This window comes from Magnolia sinica, chromosome 2 (genome assembly GCF_029962835.1).
Source record: "Magnolia sinica isolate HGM2019 chromosome 2, MsV1, whole genome shotgun sequence".
In the NCBI taxonomy this organism is placed as follows: Eukaryota; Viridiplantae; Streptophyta; class Magnoliopsida; order Magnoliales; family Magnoliaceae; genus Magnolia; species Magnolia sinica.
Genome location: NC_080574.1, coordinates 7,288,377 through 7,303,730, shown reverse-complemented (window position 1 = coordinate 7,303,730; position 15,354 = coordinate 7,288,377). Strand labels below are relative to the sequence as shown.

The following is a 15,354-nucleotide window of genomic DNA, read 5'->3' as shown; positions in this document are numbered from 1 at the left end:
GCATATGCCCAGATATTTGCTACAATGCAGACTATATGACATGCACATCTTCAGGAGCAGAGAAGCTCACTCCCATGTGCAACTTCTGCATTGCTCCGAGTGGTTGCACCCTTCATCTTGATGATGGATCTACTGTGTGTTCGTCTTAAAAATCATTTGGGTGTAGATGCTGTTTAGGTGTTGTAGTAAACTGCTTCGGGTGTTGAATAACAGAAGCCATAATTCCAGGTTTAGAGAGCTTGGACTTTGATGCGTTGAACCGATGTTTGTGTTTAGAAGGCTCAGTGTTTGGTAGACTTTTAAAAAAAAAATAAATGTAAATTGACCATTTCAATAAACCTCAAAACAGAAACAAAGAAGCCCAAAAAGATTTAACAACAGCTGGTGACCCTCTCATCCCGCAACAACAAAAAACAGCCAAAAAGAAAGAAGAGCAATAACTCCAGAAACCATGGCTTTCTATACAAAATCCAAGACAGGAATCATTACAAAATAACTGATTCCAAATCTCCAATCAGCACTGCATATGATGGACGGGTGAACTCCAACAAGACTAGCGCCCATTCCAGAACCAAAGACAATATTCCGATTGATGAACTCCAACATGCCACTCTACCTTCAAATATTCTAGCATCTCTCTCCAAGGGCCCATTTGGATACCACCAAAAAAGTAACCTTTTCTACTTACAACAGTAGATAAGTGAATTGTTTCAGGTAAGTTTGGTTTATGATGAGTTATAAGTAACTTTTTTACTTATAAGTACAGTCACTGTGGGTAATTTTTTAAAGCATTTCTACATTCCATAAGTTGCTGAAGAGAGGCATCAGGAGAGAAAAGAAAGGAGAAGCTGGTAAGAATGTTGTTTGCCAAACAAACTAATCTTCTTAATAAGTAGAAACTAAGATAAGCTACTTCTGTAATAAGTAGCTTATCTTAAGCAACTTATGATCCAAATGCCCCCCCAAATATCCCATGAAATGGCAAATGGCAACAGCATTTTCCAAATAATTTTGCCTTGATCCCAAAATGGCCAATGGGCCATCCGCAATTTCTTCCAAACTGTCCATCCTCTAGGTGCTATCGTGAATGGCAATGGTCCATAATGCAAAATAAATAATTGTGACTATCTATATCAGATTTGCAGTAATTGGAGATGAAAATCTCCAACAGATCATGCTCAATTCACACAAATCTTGGGATGAGATCATCCTCACAGCATTATAATTTGGATTGTGGGCCATCCACAGCAGTGCCCGGAAACTGGGCAGTTCCAATCATCCAACCATCTCTGCATGTGAGCCCATGGGATGACGCATGCTGGTGCCCTGAAATAAAACTTAGGCAAAACAAACCCGATCATATAAGCCCTACGATCTAAAATGGCAAATAATGAAATACGATGGAAGATGGTAATCCAGGCATTGAGAAACTACTGTACTTCGAGAACAGTCTAATACAATAATACTACTGGTGCAGAGCATTGAGATCAGGATTTCAAATTTCACGCTTACCTTTTGGGGGGAAAACCGAATATGGCCAACTTCACGTAACAATAAACTTTTTGCTCCGTACAAAATCCTTGAGAAATTCGGCAACATCACAAACTTCCTCTTTCAAATTTTCTTACGTAGGTGAAGAGTTGAAAAGGAAAAAAGTTACATCCAAGCTTACTTGGGCATGTCCCTTCTTTAGTTCGCATCTGGTGCAGCCTCCCCTGTGATTTGATTTTAAAAAGAAAAAGTTACATCCAAGCTTACTTGGGCATGTCCCTTCTTTAGTCAGCATCTGGTGCAGCCTCCCCGGTGATTTCATCATATGAACCCGTTTGCTCATTAAATGAGAACCTAAAATAAAATGAAAAATAAAAAAGAACAGTGACATTCAATCAACCATGTCACAAGTGCAAGTTACGCATGACCTCAAATACACATGTGACTGCTAGTGTGCATGCTTGGGTAATTTTAAATGAATATCTACTGTAAAGATTCGACTCCACGAATCATAGATCAAAATCACTGAATTTTGATGAGGAGAGTGACAAAGAAATAAAAGCAGTACTCAGTATTCATGGTGGCCAAGCTCCCTTGAGGAATTTACAGGCTGTTGTATTCACTTCATATCTGAAAAGAGCTGGGTGCTGACCACTTCTAATGCAGGTGTGGGATTCTACCTTGCTTAGGTGTATTATTTTGCATGTTGACAGCTTTCTCAATAAATTACTTCATCAATTAAAAAAATAAGTAAAAAGTAAAAAAGAAAAAGAAGAAGAAATAAAAATGGTTCTCCCTTGTAACAGTAATTTAACATGATTTACAGAAGAAAAAGAAAGGCTCGAAAATAAAAAATGCTCACCAGATCGAACATGTGGGATATATCGTACTACTTGTGTGTTTCGTATCGCACAGGTAGGATGCAAGATATATCGTGGGATATATCGTTGATATTTAAAACATTGATCATAGTAGAACATATCAATGTGCATTTTACAGATTATGCAACTGATTTCTATTTTCTTTGATTTTTTTTTTTTTAAAAAAATTTCAGACTATATAAGATCACATGATGTGCTTAAATGTCATTACTCATAATTGATTCAATTTTTTTTAAAAAAAAAAAAAAATCGAATTAGTGACTTTATGTTTATATTTTCTTATTTTGGGCAGGTTTTGGAGCTTTGTAGGGTTTAGAACTTAATTTCTGCTTTATTGATTAGATTCAAAAGTTCGAACTTTATTTCATTAATTTATTTACATCTGGTTATAAGTTTCAAGATTTAATTAATTCATTCTACTATAAAAACTGTATTTAAACTTAGAGAATCGAGTAGACTCTCACATAGGCCATGTCTACCTAAGAAAATGTCTGGTACTGGGCAACAAGGAAGTGATGATATTGGATGACAATATTGTCAGACGGTAGGTGGTAGTAGGCACCAAATGAAGTGTAACTATTGTGATAGAGTAATAACTGATAGAATTACGCGACTTAAACAACATTTGGCACATCGAAAGGGTCAAGTTGCGGGATGTACCAGAGTGCCAAAAGAGATAGTGATCTTAATGCAAACCAGTTTGGATGAGTTGAAGGGAAAATGAATTGTTGTGCAGAAGAAGAAAGATGAGATTCTGGAGGCAGCCATGTTTAGTTCTGAATATATGGGCGTTCGTGATAAAGATATATCTATCATTGATATTAGACAGTTAGAAAATTAAATCTCTGAGTTTTACAGTCAATTCCAGGTTGTCATGTTCATAAATTCTTCAGGCAACCCGATACAACTTTCTCACCGAAGAGTGGACCTTACACCACCATAAACATGTTCAAAATTATAAATGAATGCATATTTGGATTATTTAGAATTTTCCAGATTTAATGGATATTTTTTCAGATTTTTTTTACTGTTACAGGGGGCATATCGGCTGTTACGGCCCCATATCGGCTGATACTCCGTTACGCCGTAAAGGTAACAGTGGGCACCATTACACCCACCATTACCAATACAGAACACCTTGCCTTGCTCCAAGCAGGTGCTTAGCTAGTACAATTGAATGGCTAACACACCGATGACAAGACAACTTGCGAGTCGTGACCATTAAAAGTGCTACTGAAAATATCAGCGACTATAAACCTTTATTTTCATACTCTAGAGTAAGCTTACTAAAAATTCCATAAAGGAAAAACTAAATGCTGCCAATCATGAGAGAGCAAGAAGGCAACACCAAAGAAAAATACACGAGTAGATACCATTTTCCTGATGTGGCACAGCAGTATAGCCCTGATGTAGGGTCGTAGTAGTACCCCGAACTGCTGCTATAGTAGTAACTGCCAAAAAGAAATAAAAGAATAAATAAGTAGAATATAAAATAACAAAAGATGGTCTAGTAAGATCATTTTAGAAATTAATGCGTGGGAATATGAGAACAGTGCACAGAAACTAGAATATGTTTTCATGTAATAATCACAGAAACACTATAGAACTGAACGTCACCAAAACCAAATATAATGGAGAAAGATACACAAGCCAGATATGGTAAACATTATCATCTCAGAAGCAAGTATCATTGAGCAGCAGAAAAATACAGAATTTTACATTTACTACATAGACTTGATACCTCATAAACAAATCAGCGATTAAGGAAAACCATTGTTTATTCCAAAAACTAAAACTAAGTGTGGCACTGTGGCTTATGACAAAAAGGTTTTAATGGTGTTCTGTTCTCCAGGAGAAAGATTAAATGTTTAAACTCATGATGCCTTTCAAAACAGACATTTGTCCCTTTTAACTATGAATCACTGGGAATTGTATATTGTAGGCAAGTAAAATTTTTGAGCATTTTTTTGTTGTAATATACCAGAATGTACAGCTGTCCTGGCCAATATTTGGAATTTTAGTTCCTCCTTTAATACAACCTTTTCCTCATCTTCTGAGCAAGTAGAGAGACACGAAGTGCCGTCCATAGTGCTCATATGTGTGCAAGTTCAAAACCACTCAAGCATGCCCCACCGTGCAAATACCCTGGGTGTTTGCCCCAAAAAAAAGAAAAAAGAAAAGAAAAGAAAAAAAAAGAAAAGCACTCTGGGTTAAGTAAACCATTCCGCTCATCTGGCAAGCCACACATGTACAATAAATATGGCCCATTCTATTCATTTTTTCATGTACATGTATATAGCCCACCTGATGAGTAGAGCAGCCTGATTTTGGGGCCAAAGCATCTACATGATCGATGGCACTGCATACCTAATGAGTGGATTGGATCTAACACATGTGCTACGTGTGAGCAGCAAGTACCCAAAAAATGCAGTAAGCAAGGCTCAGCCAAGTTGTATCCTTTTCTCAAGCCAAACTGCAAATCTGCCCCCATTTCCCATATGGGTGCCAGCAAAATGAGAGAAATTCCAAAAGCTCATAACCAGGAAAATTACAACATTGAGAAGCATCTGAGTCTGAAAGGTCATTGTTCTGAAACTAGCTGCCAAAGAACCAGATAGTTAAACAATCCAGAAAGCTTAAGCAGCAAGAAAAGGAGGACAGTCATGAAAAGTTTGTCAGAGTCATTCATTCCCATTGCAAAGTGAATACGAGTAAACAAACAGTTGATTCATATTAGATTAACATGCAAGAAGCATTATCCTTATTCTAGTAGGCTAATTAATTATAGCACTGATTGCCTACAACTGGTTGCACACAAGTGTCACAAGCCAACACGGCATGTGTACATCTGAGCTATATGTCCACAGCATGAAAATCACCTGTCACAAAAATCAGGCCAGTCTGCTAATCAGGCAGGCCCCCAAACAAAAACGAACTGTTTGAAAAGACCAGCTGACAGTCTGATTCAACGTACAGGTGCAGCCTGCCTGAAGAGTGGACTGGCCTGATTTTTGCTCCAAGTAATCTTCATGGTTAGGGCCTGGCCTATCTTATGCATGACTTAGATGCCCTACACATGTCATGTTTATGCTCCCAGCAGTCATTCCAAATGAACACAGATATTATCTTGTTCTTCTTATTCTTTTGTAACAACACATATAATTATGCCCTCTTAACAGAACAAGAACTGTTTACCCAGATGACTCATCGTACACATAATCAGTTTCCGGTTCTCCACCTGTAGTTTCAACACAAATAGGGAGTAAGGAAAACATCCATGACCCGCTGCTTTACAAAATTTGAAAGCTACACATCCTAGAGTCATTGAGAAGAAACTTACCCTCTGATTCCACATTTTGTGATGGCACTGAGCTTTCTGGTCCAGATTGAGAGCCCAAACCATCCGCGTCAGAGGGTTGATTCAAAGCAGCATTTTCATCATCTTCCCCGAACATATCAAATGAGTCGCCAGCGCTCATGGATGTACCTTCCCTTGCACGAGCTAAGCGCTCATATCCTTCTGGAAGGAAGGAAAGAGATAGCTAAGATAACAAACAAATGTCCAAATGACACACCATGACCAGTTTGCATATAAACACATGCATACGAGAAAAAAGATTTCTTTAGGAAATACTAGTTGAAAAAGTTACATGGGAGAGGTGCACCAGATCAGTTGCTTATTTAAAAATTCAAACATATGAAGCAGCAAAGTTGGATAGATAAATACTATGAGATCCATATAAAAGCAATTGCAACACAAGTTTACACCTCACAGTGTTTTAACTTATAATTGGAAGGAAACACAGGCCAGCGGAGAGTGGATTATAAGCGACAACTAAAGCAGGTGCCTCAGTAGCATAGTCCTTGTAGATTGAACATTTTCTTTCTCAGATGGCTGCTGCCAAGCAACATGGAGATATGAAAAAAAATGTTCTTCAACTTGTTATAAAGGAGAAGCATACCATATAAGACAGACACGGTTAAAATGCTTATCACTTTATTAATTTTAATTATTTTTGGCATATTAAATTTGATCACTTTTGCTATGATTATCCAGGACCGACGGCAGCTTTTATAACAAACCATGCTCCTACATAGGCTATATAATTTCAAATCTTCTGTCAAATTAAGCTTTTCATAATGCATATATTAAATTTGTACTCAGCAAAGATATATTGATATAAAAAGATAAAGAAAGGTCATAATATCCCATCATGGTAGGCCTTGCAAAAACAAATAAAATTTTATGGTTTCTCAGTGCCCAAAAAGAATAGTGGTTGAAGAAAATTTGCAAATAACATATTCTAAATTTATTGTGGTGGAAATTAAAAGGTCCTAAGCCAGACAAGGCATATTACAACCTTGGTTTCTGAAGCAGGAGGCCTTATAATTTGGGATTTTGACATCCTGAGAACAAGTTCACATAGCTGCAGACTGTACATTGACCATGGGAACATTCCATGGTGGCTTATGAACTTATGTTAATGTTTTGGACTGCAGATGCTTCAGGTTAGCTTGGGTCCCCATGTTTTATAGATCTTGTCAAATGGTCACTGATCAAGCTAAATAGGACAATAATTCCACCTGTACAACTTAGATTGAGATGCGACTAACAAAGGGAACTCCTGTCTTGTTAATTGTACCATCAAGATTCAAGATAAAGTATTACATGTAGCAGAAAATCATCACAATAGAAAGTTTAACTGGGCCAGCAAATTTGCAATACATTATTCAAAGTGCATGTGCCACTCAAAGGGCATGGAAATAGAATCAAGATAGACAACAAGGATGAAATGGTCAAAGAAATGCCTTCAACATAGTTCTACATTTGCTTGATGGTGATATCATATCATGTGCCACTTAATGTGCACTGCCACATTGATATAGAATCAAGATAGAATACAAGGTTTCTGTGCTAAATGAAATGTCTTCGCCATAGTTTTACATTTGCTTGATGATGATGTCATTGCATGTACCACTTAATCAGCACCGCCACATGGATATAGAATGAAGATAGATTACTACAAGTATTCCATCGTAGAAGAAATGCCACCATAATTTTACATATGCTCAATCACTATGTCATAACATGGGCTTCCTTGCCAAACGCCAAGCCTTGGAAGTTGAATTTTGTTTTCAATGGATCTGGCTTTTGCCTTCTAGGTTACACATTTTGTTTGCCATGTAGGAAGAGGGGCGAACCCTGCTGAAATGTTCTAGATAAAGGTGTTTGCTGAAGAGCTCTGTCTTGAGAGTTTTTCACACTTTGATCTTTGCTAATAAACCTTCGTGATCTCGTCATGATCATAATCATCTTAGCTTTCTCCCAGAAATCCTGGGTTAGCTTTTAAATAGTAGATTGGCAAAAAATGGTATGATTTGATTCCACCAAACATCAACCTTCCTGTTTCACCCGAGCTCTTGGAATCAATTACTAGAGAGGCTCACATTTACACCATTCACTTGCTAACATGGTCCCAAACACTATTGATCTCCAACCTAACCAGTACATGAATGCCAAAGAAGGCGCACGTTAAGTATGGTCATAGAGGGGCAATTGCCAGGCAAGCACCCATCGACACATAGAAAAGGTCACGCACAAAGCACCCACATGGAGGAACCATCCCAATGCTTAGTTTCTAAAAGCCAACAATATCACAACAAATGACACCATATGCAGGGCATGAAAGAAGATACATGTGACCATACATCAAAATCCACTGGGTATGATATGATAAGAAACTGCCATTGCTTCAGCAAAATCAGAAGGATGTTCAAACAATAAAATGCCATCTTAAAGGGAATTTTATAGCAATTCCTCCAATAAAGGAATAGATTTTTCAGTCTACAGCCAAGGTTAAATACTAATTCTTCAAGAACTCACACTTGATGTATAATCTAAACAGGTCAGCACCTAGAAAGTTTGAAGGAAAAAAAAAAAACAACTACAGCCAACATTGAGAAAGTACAAACATATGATACAACATTTAAACAATTACCACGCTAGCCAAGACAACTATCCACTAGGCATACGCATCTGGAAAAACAGAAGAAAACAAATTACTGACCTGCCTCTCGCTCAAATACCTCTTGCTTCTCATGGTACACATCTGAACAATAGAATACAAGAAATAAAAACTTGATTATGAGTGGCAAAAGCAGCATACAAATTTAACTTGTGCACAACAAGATAGACAAAGAACACTTGGTCCAAGGTTTTAAAAACATAAGAAGCGCAGTGGCTGCTCGATAGTTCCAGACATGCTGTGAGAAATAAAAGTTCAACGTGGATATTTGAAGAATTGAATAGCAAGTTCCAAGGGAAGCCACTCAGATGTTTTTAGCTAAAGGTGTTGCCAGATCTGTGAACTGTGTCAACTAACTAGAACACCTTCCTATTGCTTGCCTTTGGAATAGACTAATTGCCAGCCTTTGAACTAAAAGCTAGGAAGAACAACCTTTGAAAAGATACGACCATAAGCCTATTTAGCCATACCATAGGACCGGGAATCACAAGAATGAAGAAGACCTCCAATGAACATGATCCATGTCTTAATTAATGGTGGTTTCTCGCTTTTTCTTCAATAGAATTTTCATTATTGATAGAATGAAGTTCTTCAAAACACTTAACTGTAATCACCATTCTCCATCAGTTTCATGGCGTCCTCTGTTAGCTGGTCAAACATACGTTTTGTTTCTTCTGGCATCCTTCCTTTCTTGTCATTAGAAATTCCTTTCAACCTTCTTAAAGCTTGTAAAACCTGCAAGTTGCAGAATCAGAATCAAATTCAACTTTCCGATATCAGAATTTATATCGTACACAGAATTTATTATCTTATGGCCTCAACTAAGCACTCAAAAGAAGAAGAAAGAAAGAAGGAAAGAACTCTTATGACCTCAACCATATACATAAAAAGGTGGGAAATGGGAGAAAAAAATAAAAAACAGCATTGCTACCCATTAGTAACTCATAAACATGAAATGATTTTTATTTTTATTTTAAAAGACAAATGAAACTAAAACAACAAAAAATCAACCTTGTGTGTTGTCATTTTAGCTGCCCGCAGATAGTTATAATTTGTAGGAGTTCATAAATGAGATATGAGGGCCATCCATATCTCCATTCACTGCCGAGGCTGACACACTAAACTCAGAAAATATGGAAACCCTATCTTCAGAAACGGTTTCCCTCGCTAAATATAGGAATACATGGTAAGTAATTCCCAGAAAATGCTTAACGTGGCCTTACAAAAATTACCAGTAAAGACAAGATAGAAATATATCTCGTGGTAATAGTACAAGGGATTTCTAATATTAGGTAAATTCTCAAGAACTCAGTGATTTTCCAATGGGACATGTGAAGTTTACTTGGTCAAATGGGCAAAAGAATGCTATTATGACCAAAATAGAGATTCCTTGCTTCTACTTCAAGGGTGGACAGGTTTCCTTGAGTCTCTCAATGTGGGTTTGCCACCTTTAGTCTCTCAACGTGGATTTGCCAAAACCCATGTCAGATTATTGCCCAATATTGTTGGAGATTGAGGAAGAAAAGCTTGGGCCCTAGACCTTTCAAGTTTGAGCTTATGTGGTTGAAAGTGGAGGGACTCTCTAATTTGGTTTTTGAGTGATGGAAGTCTTTTGCGGTGTAAGGTTTTGCAGGTTTTATTTTAAGTCAATAATTGAAATTGCTAAAAGGGAAAATTCGGGTTTGGAAGTAGGAAGTGTTGGGGAATAGAGTCAGAATTGGAAGAAATTTTGTCCAAAATCCAAGAGCTAGATATTTTTGTGGAGGCCGGTCTTTCAGAGGACAATATGGAGCTCCAAAAAAAGCTTAGGCTCAAGTATGTTAGTTGCTTAAAGGAGGAAGAGATTAAGTGGAAGCAATGTTCACAAGCCAGGTGGCTTTAGGAGGGGGACAAGAATACTAGATGGAGCCACATGGCTTAAAGAGGGGGACAAGAATATCAGATGTTTTACGTAGCTAGTGTGCATGCACGTTATAATAAGATCAATGATACAAGACAACTAATCATTTGCTTTAAAAGCTCGAACTGATAAAGTGTGGCGAATCAATCCCTTTTATTTCATAGCCCAGGCTCCACTTCACATTGGCTCCACCTCACACAAGCCACCCGCCTCACACGGGCCACCCGCCTCGAGTGCACCCTTGCTTCACACAGGCCATCCCACGCGAGCCTAATGTGAAGATGCCCCCTTGCATTAATCACCCCCAATGAGGAGTTTCAAACAAGAGACCTCCCACTCCGATACCACTTTGATGTAGGATAACTAACCACTTGCTCTAAAAAGCTCAAACCGATAGAGTGTGGCGAATCAATCCCTTTATCCCATAGCCCAAGCCCCACTTCACATGGGTTAGGCCCTTGGCTGAACCCACCTCGTGGGGCCCACTTCACATGGGTTCTGCCTCACACGGGCCCACCGCCCTGAGTGTGCCCCCGCTTCACATAGTCCACTCCACTCAAGCCCGGTGTGAAAATGCCCCTGCATTAATCAATAGCATAGTGGTGGACGGGGCTTAGGTGGATGAAAAAGACCATTCGTGTGACAAGGTTGTAGAGTTCTATAAGGATTTGCTATTGAATGAGAGATGGATAATACCAAAGATAATTTAGCTACCCATTACATCTCCAATGAAGGTTTGGTGGCTCTTGAGAAGCCTTTTTCTGAATCGGAAATCGAGGCAGCAGTTGATTTGTCGGGGAGGGAAAAAGCCCCGAGGTCATATGAGTTCCCCTTGGCGTTCTCTCGATTTTGTTTGGAAGTTGTTAAAAAGGATGTTTTGTTGTTCTTTAAGCAGTTTCAATGAAAGGGGGTAGATCTCAATGGAAATGGGCGCTCTGTTTATCGCTATAATTCCATAGGAATCTGGGGTCAAAAGCTTAAAAGACTTCCATCCAATTAGTTTGATAGGCAACCCTTATAAGATTCTTACAAAGGTTTTGGCCTTTAGATTTCGGGCAGTTCTTGATGGGATTATTTCCAAAAACCAGGGAGCCTTTGTTGGAGGGAGGCAGATATTGGATGGTGCTTTGCTTATGTACGAATGTTTAGATTCAAGACACGAGGGGGCAAAAGGAATTATGTGTAAGCTCAATATTGAGAAGGCTTAGAATCATGTTTTTGGGTGTGGTAGTAAATGGAGGGGTTGGATTATGGAATGTATCAGCTCAATAAGATTCTCGGTGTGATAAACAGGTCTCCTAAAAGTTCAAGAGAATCGAGCCAAGGGGATCTACTTTTCCTGCTTTTGTTTGTGGCAGTAGCGGATGCCTTGGGGACAATGTTAAAGCGCGGTCAAGATGTTCAGTTATATTGTGGTGGTTTCAAGGTTAGTAGGACAAGTCAGCTGATCTCCCATATCCAATATGCAAATGATACAATCCTATTATGTGATGCTAATGCAAACATGGTGGAGAGATTACGTTTGGTGATCTGTTGTTTTGAAGCTGTTTTAGGTCTAAAAGTTAATGTTGCTAAGAGTATTATGTTGGAAATCCATTTGCCGGCCGAAGAGTTTAGTTTATTGGCCAAGATATTTGGATGTGGGGTGAGTTCCTTCCCTTCCACGTATCTTGGTCTCCCTCTGTGTGAGAAAACCAGCAAAGCACCTTTGGGTCAGTATAGTGGAGAGATTTGAACATAAGCTTGCCAATTGGAAGAGCCAGTATCTCTTGTTTGGAGCTCGAATCACTCTTATTAAGGTTGTCCACTATAATCTTGCGCTATGTTTTACATCTTTGTTCAAAAGCCTGAAGGGGTTAAGGAATTGAGGCGGGATTTTCTTTGGCAGGGAGGGGACAAGAAGAAGAAGTTTCATCTCTTATCATGGGCAAAGGCATGCAAGCCTTTTAATAGGGGAGGTGCGGGTATTAAGGATTTGGGACTAATGAACCAAGCTCTTTTGGGGAAATGATTGTGGAGGTTTGGGGTGGAGGAAGATGCACTTTAGAGAAGATCTATTGCAAGTATGAGTGTAATGAGGGTGGGTGGTACACGTTAGACTCATCTTTATACAAAGCTTCGGCTGTTTGGAAAGGACCACAACTATGAAAGGTAAGTTCTACGAAGGGGTTGATTTCTCTCTAGGAAATGGTGAAAGAATTCATTTTTAGGAAAATGTGTGACTTGGTGGCGACCTCTTGTTGAAAAATATGTTTCCAAGGATAACTCAGTTGTCTCCAACTATTAATATATTGCAATGCTCTAGTTGCTTCTCTTTTGGCGGCGATTCAATTGTGTTGGCCACCTCCATGTCGTAGACCCCTATCCGATGAGGAGACGAAAGAGTTTGTGAGGTTATTACTTCACCTTCAATTATGCTTTCCAGTAATTGAGGACCTGGATAAGCTGATTTGGGGGGGGGGGGGGGGGGGGGTAGAGGATTCTCAGTTCAATCATTTTATGATATGATTGACCATAGTGGGGAAATTGGTGAAGTGAAAACTCGGCACATGTGGAAATATGAAGCTCCCTCCAAGGTTGCGGCATTCAGTTGGCTAGTAGTAAGAAGAAGGTGCTAACTATGGATAATCTCCAGAAGCATTCTATGCTCATCCTGAACGTTTATCTTATGTGTATGGAAGATGGAAGATGCAGAGTTGATGAATCATCTATTGATCCATTGTAAGTGTACAAATCAGATTTGGCCAAGTTTCCTTACAAGTTTCAATGTCGCATGGACCATGCCAAAATTTATTGGAGATCTTCTTCTAGTTTGGAATGGGGTAGATCTTCGAAAGCATATCATCACTTTGTAGAGGCTTAACTTGCTAGGTGTCTTTTGGGCCGTCTAGACTGAAAGGAAAATGAGACGTTTCTGCAACGTCACTCATAGTGTGGAATCCTGTGGATGTGGTTTTGAGTAGGACGAGGGGTTTTGTTATAGAGTGGGCTTCTTGTGCATATGGGTTGAGACATTGTATTTTTCCTTTAGTTTTTTTTTTTTTTCTTTGCCATTCTGCATGCTTCTTTTTAATATAATTGTTGTCACCTTTCAAAAAAAAAAAAAAAAAACCTCCATGGTCACAAATAAAGCAAGTTGTTGTTCCATTCATAAAAGGACCTTGAACAGGAACCAATCTTATACATGATTGGAACATGGATTCAAATGCAGTTTCAGAGGGTGACTCGCCCAACTTGTTCCATTTTTGTCCATTTCAGACAGTTATGATCCCATTTTGGTGCTGTGACACATTTTCTTTACCCTCAAAGCCAATACAAATTGGGCAAATCTTAGTATCAAAACAATATTTTGAACCATTCGGAAGCCCACTCAAATTGGACAATGTGATTTTCAGACAGCAGGCAATAGCCAAATAAAAAGTTACAGAGATGTGTTTATTTAGAATGAAAAATTACAATCTAAATTCTCGATTCCATGTATTTGTACAAATGTGTTTTCTCACTGCTCTATAGGAAATTGTTAGGTAAGAATGCTAGATACCTGCAACTCAATTGGTGAACAGACAAATACATCGGTTGAACATGCTAAATCAAAAACCTCTAACAGACAGTGTAAAACACAAATTAAAAAACTACCGTTTCGCTTGGCTGGAGCAGATTGGCAATCCGCCTCTTCATCTTTCCAATGTCCTCGGATGAAAGGTCTTGGAACTCTTCTCCTTCTTTATCTGTTTTCTTATATCTTTTATCAGCAAGTTTTGTATCAACATCAACACTATCCAACCATGCATCCTAAGTCAAACAGACAAGAATCTGTCAAGCAAATGCAATTATCATGTATTGAAGAATAAAGGGGCATAATTAAGCTAGACACAGTACCTTAATTTCATTTTGATTCACATATTCGACAAAATTCCCATCCGCGTCAAAATACCCTTCTTCCCTTTCTTGCTTCAGATTGAAAGGTTCTATCAAAATTCCGTCATCCTCAAAATTACCATTACCCTGCCAAAGATAATACAGTTGCCATTGATACAAATGAGGTACCGACAAAATGTTCGACCTTGGAATATCTATCTTACCCTCGATTTTCAATTGTCCAACCCATTTTTTTGGTGATCCAAACCATTGACATGATGGACCCACCCACGGATACGCATGCACCAAAAATCTTCCTCGATTGGAGGCTCCTAGCCACTGAATCTTCATTCATTTACTATATTGAATATGGACTACTGTTGAATTTTCTTTCTTAACTTTCTATTTTGTGGCTACCAACTAAAGGGTTGAGATCTTCCAATCTGGCTACCATCAATAGCAGGGCCACAATACCAATGGTTAAAATCACTGGACCATGGGCCACACTCATACACACTGAAACCCGAGCATACTGTACAAACGCAAAGAAGTGGAATAGGGCGAACCTCATAATTTACTTCCGCAGAGGAAACATCTTGGAGAATTCCCGCACCTTGCTCACTGAAGAGCTCCGCCGTTATCTGATTCCGCCGCTTGGCACGCTCCTTCGCTGCGAGCCGAGGGTCCGTCCAACCGCTCGGATGGACTTCGGCCAGCTCCGGGGCAGAGATTCCATCATCCTTTTTCACCTTTTTGCCCTTTGGGAACCTTGGCCTCTTCTCCCTGGACAAGGCAAATTCCAGAATCTAAGAAAAAATGGAACAAAAAGAAATTGAACTATGAAATCCTGGAATTAGAAGAAATCAAATTCGCATGATTTTTCTTTCTTTTCTTCTTTTCCAGAAACCCTAGAAAGAGAGGGAGATTGGAGTTGGAATTTTAGAGAGAGAGAGAGAGAGAGAGGTACGTGGGAGGTTGGAGAGGTTCGTCGTCGTCGTCTTCTGAAAGGGGGCGTTTGCGGTGAGATAGTGAGGGTTTTTCCTCCATCTTGAAAGAGATGAGACCGGGTTTTGATGCAGAAGAAATGATCGGATCCTGTCGCCGCTACCCTAAGCTTACCGCACTGCAATGTTTTCGGAGCGGGAGGGGAATCGGATTGCCTCGTGGAACACAACGCCGACGCAGGTAGTGAGTATAC

The 15,354-nt window shown here is 39.1% G+C and overlaps 1 protein-coding gene across 8 annotated transcripts; it reads right to left on the bottom strand.

Annotated features, from left to right (window-relative positions):
- Nucleotides 1-319: 319 nt before the first annotated feature.
- Nucleotides 320-15,354, bottom strand: LOC131233278 (uncharacterized). 8 transcript variants are annotated; one of them, XM_058229943.1, is made up of 11 exons: nucleotides 15,124-15,354; nucleotides 14,723-14,939; nucleotides 14,178-14,303; nucleotides 13,935-14,090; nucleotides 9,004-9,133; nucleotides 8,441-8,482; nucleotides 5,713-5,892; nucleotides 3,746-3,823; nucleotides 1,673-1,845; nucleotides 1,513-1,579; nucleotides 320-1,337 (listed from the first exon to the last, which is right to left on the bottom strand). In XM_058229943.1, the coding sequence occupies exons 1-10, from the start codon at nucleotides 15,201-15,203 to the stop codon at nucleotides 1,544-1,546; spliced, it is 1,218 nt and encodes a 405-aa protein (XP_058085926.1). In that variant the 5' UTR covers nucleotides 15,204-15,354; the 3' UTR covers nucleotides 320-1,337; nucleotides 1,513-1,543. The 8 variants fall into 8 exon arrangements, 5 of the variants coding, with proteins under 5 accessions (XP_058085926.1, XP_058085934.1, XP_058085911.1 ...); XM_058229951.1 differs by having other exon boundaries at nucleotides 320-1,326; XR_009165165.1 differs by lacking the exon at nucleotides 320-1,337 and adding an exon at nucleotides 5,568-5,610 and having other exon boundaries at nucleotides 1,397-1,579; nucleotides 15,124-15,344.